Raw genomic sequence first — 6,700 nt, 5'->3', positions numbered from 1 at the left:
TCTCACTACGGAGTATCGAGATAGTTTGGCGTTTGTGTTAAATATTTTTGGAATACATATCCTGCCAATGGCAAAACATGATATTAAAAACCATAATGTTTCTCAAATTTTTTGCCACCCTCAATCAATTATGGCATCTATTTTTTGTAAAATTTAGCACAAAAAGCCTCACATCAAAATAAATGTTTTTGACATTTAAGTGATTGAGCATTTGTAATTTATCTCACACTACATTTTTGCGACTTAAAATCTAAGATTTAAAAATAAAAAACCGAAAACTTTTAGGATTTAAATACGTCCTTTAGGTATGTTTCAGTTTCGTTTTGCGACATGTTTACCTTTCATCCGCCATCTTGAACTGGTATAGAGCATCCGCGAGGGAGAAGTTTAAAGAAGCACGGTTTACTGATGAAGCGCAATGTAATAAATCAACAAACATCGTAATCAAAACATTTCGACCGTGGAGTAGCCAGTAGTAGTAAAGTAATACAGTAGTACAAAGTAATTTTACTTCTTCTGGTGCAAAAATGTCTTTTTCAGATAATTCAAATGATAAAGTAGTGATAAAAGTAGAAGTAACCGCGGATATCATATGACCTTGGTAAGAATAATAAGTTTTTGTTATTTAATCTCAAGAATTAAAAGCAAAAATACTAGGTAGTTGAATGGCTTATTGTTTCCATTGTGGTTGTTATCATGCATTTCTACTCATTTACTTGCGCATCATAGTAGGGTAGATAATGGTTAATGAAAAATTAAGTAAATTAAAGGCCCTTTAACACTGAAACCATTATCTAGATTTTCTTATCTAAATTACAAATTAACTGTCTAACATATAGTTGATGGCCAAGCTTCTCTTTATTTTTAAATGTATGTAATTCAAGTGAGGAATAAATGAAGGGATAGGAAGCTTGTGAATGCCACCTAGCTAGCCTGTTTTCTTTTTGTGTGTGTCCATAGCATGACTATGTAATCACACAGAAATAGACAACAGCTGTTGTCTATATAGTCCTTGTGAGAACTGTCACCTGTAAGTTATTCTAGGACTCTAAATCTAATCCATGCCCCCCTCCTGGAAATATAGACACAGTATATCCCTCGATATTTGTGAACCTAGCCATGTAAAATAATATATAGATTATATATATATAATACTTATAATATTCATAGAAATTATACTTTTGCCTTTCAGGTGTTATATAGGTAGACGCCAACTTGAAGCAGCTATCAATGCAGTTGAGAATAAGGCTTCAGTTGTTGTGTCCTGGAAACCATTTTTGTTGGATGCACATATGTTACCAGAAGGGATTCCGTTACAGGTCTATCTAGCCAACAAATTTGGAGAGAAAGTGGCTAAGCAAGAATTAAAAGGTCAAGGACCCCTTGCTAAAGCTGCTAAAAGTGTGGTAGGTCTTTGAACTTTTTTCTTCTTAATTAAAATTGATTATTAAATTTCTTCCCACAAAACACAGTTTTATGTAATCAAGTCTTCCTATGTGTTTGTTTTTTTGCTAATTTTTTGTTTATACAGGAATTAGTGTCATCTAATAAGGGTTAATATTCTGTTTTATTGCGTTTTATTTTGTTAATGAGTTAAGTAATTAACAGATATTTTTGTAAAAATGCTCTAAATTTTCCCTTCATAAGTATTTTATTAGTGAACCATATAATTGTCTTTTTTAACTATATTATTCGATATTCATAGGGCATAAAATTTGATCCTGACCGCTACGTTGTAAACTCTATCAAAAGTCATCTGCTGTTACAGTTTGTTTTTGAAAATTATGGTCCAGAAAAGGAATCAGAAGTTCGCAATTTACTGTGTCAACAGTATTTTGAAGAGGCTGTCAATTTGCATTCCGATAAAGTTTTGCAAATGTTAGCTGAACGTTGTGGCGTAGATAAGGTGAAAGCTTTGGAATTTTTTACATCACCAACAAGTGTTAAACGATTACACAGTGAAATTCAAAAAACAAAGAAGAAAGGAATTTTAGGAGTGCCACACTTTGTTATTTATATTGATGGGTACAACGACAAACGACCTGTAACTTTTTCTGGTGGGCAAAACAAATCTGGTTTTGTTGATACATTTAACAAATTATTAAAAGAATATCACAAAGCCAATAAAACAAAGCATTAAAATTTTACAAATAATGATATGATTCAATTGATGCAATTAGCACATATATATGTAATATAAAACATACACACTCTTTTTACGCTATTTAGATGAGATAGAAAATTTTTATTTCAATTTTTAATTTAAATCACAGTTTTTTTATTATAAAATTTAGTTTAAGATATTTTTTTAAATTTTTCCAGGTTATAATTGTGTTTGGATTTCTTATTACATTACATTGAGAAACCATAGTTTTATGATTTTCAAAATTGTAAAGTTAAATAATGGTGAAATCTGAAGCAGATTTATGTGCAATTTTACACTTTAAATTTCCAGATGTTCAGGATAATAGTCATGTTTTCTTATTAAACCAATTTAGTGTTTTGCTCAGTAAGTTTTATTTTGCCTGAACATAAAGTTTATTATACTTTCAATGGTTAATATATTACAATCATAAAAGAATTTCCTATTAGCTTCTGCCATTATAGTGATTAATAGTTATAGCTATGAAAAATGCAAAGTTCACTTTAAAATAAAGACAACTTGAATCCTAAAAGAATTTGATAAGTTTCGTTACTCGTGACGAATTTGTTTTTTTAGTTTTAGATAACAAATCTTATTATTTATAAAATTATTTATTATTGTGTGATTATTTGGTAATGGGTGGAGGATTGCTACCAATGATGAATATCATGAAATTGAATAGTTGATATTTTGATGTACTGCAGTAGCTTTATTCTCAAAAATGAAATAAATATTTGTTTTTCCTCCGATGTTTAACTTTACTTGTTAAAGTAATATGTGTTGTTTTGTTTACTTATCACCTTACATAGCACAAGCACATGCTGGAGAGGTAGTAACTTACACTGGAAATGGAATCCCCAATGACTTTAAAACTTCCTATTACTTACTTGTTTTCGTAACCACTAGTTTGCACATAGATATGTAACAGCAGCAATAGAATCGATCAAAACTTCAAACCTTTCTCCATCCTATCATTTTGTAAAATGAAGTAATAGTAATATCGTGTATAGTTGACGAGACCTAATGACTTCTATTGTTTACGACTTTCATTTTTACGGATGCGCATTAAAAGAAATTCGCTCTGCTCAGCATGAATGACATCTGAAAATCCGAGACATCAAAGCATCTTTATTTTGAAATTAAAATTTCGTGGAAAATTTTCAAGCTAACTGAACAGCACGGAAGAGAAAAAAATTTCTTATATTTAAGAATATATTTAAGTTTAAGATATCTCCCATTTGCAAAACCATAACCATCTGTAATATAATAATAGTATAATAAAACCAATTTTAGTCCTTGCAGAATTTAGTCCTTGCAGAATTTAATCCTTGCATTTCTTTAAGTATGCCAGCAGAAGCATGGCACTTACTGTGTCGTATCAGACACTGTATTTTTGTTCGATGTTATTTACTTTAAAGAGTAAATAAAAACATTTTAAAAGTTTAATTCCCAAAGATCACGAATTTGGGTGCGAACAAGTGCTGAACGTGTTTTGTTTTTTTCGTTTTTTGTTGTTGGAGAAACAGGCTTTATAGATAAAATAGGAGTCAAACTACAAGAACACGAAAAGTTGAGTTGGTTTGACCATCTCCCCAACATATCTTGACTTATATCAAAAAGTTTCTAACTGCATGGAATGCTCTTATACATTTGTGGCAAACCACTAACTTTCGACTCATAGGTTACCTAAATCATAGCCTATAGAATGCCTAAATTGATGTAATAAAAACCATCTTTATTAACCACATGTAGAAGTGCTATAGCGTTGGTAAAAAAAACAACTATATTGACCTCGGCCCTGATGAGGCTTGTCAAAAAATCTAACAATCCCTCAGAACAAGGCTGTAAAAAGCACGTGATATTTGCAGATTACGATTAAAAAAAATATTTTGGAAATTGGTAAAGGTTATGTGAAAGGTATATTTAAAAATGTAATACCGCACTTTTAAAACTTGGGTCTTGGCAATGCTTTATTCCGTATTTTATCATAATACCTTAACTAAGTTTTTCAATCTGCAATTTTGTTTTGTTTTAAATCAACGCAAAGTCGAAGAAAAAACAGAACAGAAACTAATGTGTACTAAAATGTTTATATTGATATTATGTCAAAAACGGTTCATATCCGAAAACGGTTAAATTCAGAAACTCAAAAACTATGATTATAATGAAAAAATCTTGACTCAATCACATAACAAGGTCATTGTTTTAATTTATACTGATTTCATAGGACTTCTTTTAGCTTGTATAAAAAAATGTTTTTTGGGAACTGGTTACACGCGAATACCTATATGGGACTAAACAAAAGCAGTTTGCAATTATTTTGTCAAGTCCTGATATGTTTAAATAAAGTATGCAACAGATATGAATAACATCTCAGTGTAAAGATAGACACAACATTTCGAAATTGAATGTGATGTTGTGGATGATTTGAAGCACAAAGTTTCACAGTTTTTAATTGCATTTAGTGCGCACAAATGTTTTCCAAAAAACGCCTGGATAACACTGTTCACTAGCCTAGGTCCAACGCACTCCTCAAAAGATTTTTTTAAATAATTCTAATAAATGCATTAATTGAATCATTTGAAAATTAAACTCCAGTGAAAAATTGGTCATTCAGGTTGAAAGCTTATCATCAGGGCAACTAATTAAGTCGTTCGTTAACTTTAGATGATCAATTATGGAACTATAAACAAAATACAAGCTTCAATAGGGTTCCTACTCGTTTTGCTAACTTTTAAGGATACTTGAGGATTTTAGCTGTTTTTTAGGAGATTATCTTGATTAGCAGGGAAAACACACAAAAATTTAGGAGATTTTTAGGTGAATTTGAATTACTTTACAGCCAGAAACTTTCGCGTTTGGTGATTTTTTGGACATATTTTGCAAAAAAACTTTCTCGAATTCAAAATAAGATTCGTTTCCGCATGAAAATTTTTTCACGAATGTCAAATTTCCAAAAAATGATTTATTAAATCGCATATGGTATTTACCATAATCACAAGACTGTTCTAAGAAATCGGGATATCAGAGAAATGTTCGCAGCACCCAAAAATAAGAAAACACCAAATGTTATTGTAATTAATGCTTAAAGAAGAAATAAATCACTAAATTTGAGATTTTCCCGTTTTAGGATTTGTTAATGCTGAAAAAGCCCTTGAGTTTTACCGACTTAAAATTTCCAAAGGCATAAACTTTCGCGAAAATGACCAAAAGTAATTTCGAATCACAAGAAACAAGGTATCAAAGGAATTGAACAAGGAAGATTCGATTGATCAGATTTCAGCTCCGATGCAGAATATAAATATATCGGACATATATTTGACAAAAGAAAATACATTAGACTACCATATAAATGGAAAATCTTCAATTCCCCAAAATCCCGTCCAGAATAAGGTTAAGTGGACAAGTGTAGGAAGCAAACTTTTACATTTTTTACACCCTTACACCTACTGTGGTTTGTTCACACTGCTGCTATTACCTTAGATTTCAAAGTACACCACCCTGGTGTTTCAGCAAGGTCGACATACCAACATATAGTTTAGTAGTCCTAACTCACAGCCACTCAACTTTGGGTTATTAAGATGAGCTAGTCGTTGCCCGTGGAAAAATCCACGGGTTCGCCCGTCCATTATATTTTCCCGTCGCAACAAAGTGGAAAAAATATATCGTATTTGATATTGGTGTTTCCGCAACATCATTTTCTAACTCAGCGGGGGTCTGCGCAGAGACAGACAGATGACGGCTATTATTATAGAGAAGAGAATTGAATTTCCCATCCGGGAGTGCTCAGGTTCACTAACCTTGAGGAAGGAGGTGGTCAGAGTTCAAAGTTAACAGATGTCAGCAACAACAATGGAAATTCGGCTTCTTCGAAAAATTGGTGTGGAATCTAAGGATCAATCAGATTTAATTTCCTAGGAGTAAAAAACTACGCGGACCTACGTTTGTCGGTGCACTTTCTATCGCTTAATTTGCGTCCAAATAACCTTTAAAGGACCATTTGTTGGTGTATTTTAAACCATTTTTGCAGTCTCCACAAAATTCCGTGTGGCATTCGAATTAGATTTAAAACCCTTTGCGAAATACTAGGTTATTTTATTTCTTTGAAGATCCTTGCTACATCAGTAGCACTGTTTCTAAAGGTGTCAGTATAGGAAGGAGAAGAAAATAAATCATTTAGAGAATTGTAATGAGGAAATTTACCAAAAATTCACACGTTTGTGTGCATTTAAAAACACTTTGTATGATAACTATAAATTAAATATGTCGGAATCAAGAGTTTTGATTAAAAGATTTGAATTATACCATTTCAACTAGATGTGAATGTATCTTAAAAAAAACGAGATTGAACACCATTTTAATAAAAAAAGGCTAGTCGAGCAGTGAAATAATAAACCAGAGACTTATATACATTTTTATAAAAAAACTTGTGTACTTCGAATTGAAAAGAAAATGTTTGGTGAATTATAAAAAATCGTATTATAACCAAATAAATATTTTGTCTAAGAAGTGCCATTTTAATACCAATTCGAGTGCTCTTTTATACATTAACTAAAA

General features: G+C 31.4%; 1 protein-coding gene across 1 annotated transcript; it reads left to right on the top strand.

Annotated features, from left to right (window-relative positions):
• Positions 1–443: 443 nt before the first annotated feature.
• On the top strand, positions 444–2,892 carry LOC130655324 (uncharacterized). The gene is made up of 3 exons (XM_057458066.1): positions 444–601; positions 1,193–1,406; positions 1,706–2,892. The coding sequence occupies exons 2-3, from the start codon at positions 1,293–1,295 to the stop codon at positions 2,138–2,140; spliced, it is 549 nt and encodes a 182-aa protein (XP_057314049.1). The 5' UTR covers positions 444–601; positions 1,193–1,292; the 3' UTR covers positions 2,141–2,892.
• The last annotated feature ends 3,808 nt before the right edge of the window (positions 2,893–6,700 follow it).

Source organism: Hydractinia symbiolongicarpus, chromosome 8 (genome assembly GCF_029227915.1).
Source record: "Hydractinia symbiolongicarpus strain clone_291-10 chromosome 8, HSymV2.1, whole genome shotgun sequence".
In the NCBI taxonomy this organism is placed as follows: domain Eukaryota; kingdom Metazoa; phylum Cnidaria; class Hydrozoa; order Anthoathecata; family Hydractiniidae; genus Hydractinia; species Hydractinia symbiolongicarpus.
The sequence above is the reverse complement of the archived record's forward strand: the minus strand, read 5'-3'. Positions and strand labels throughout refer to the sequence as shown.

Excerpts from the sequence above, each read along its gene's own strand:
- LOC130655324 (XM_057458066.1), top strand. The coding sequence starts at position 1,293 with ATGTTACCAGAAGGGATTCCGTTACAGGTCTATCTAGCCAACAAATTT. Across the intron at positions 1,407-1,705 it reads CTAAAGCTGCTAAAAGTGTG|GGCATAAAATTTGATCCTGA; the intron begins GTAGGTCTTTGA and ends CGATATTCATAG.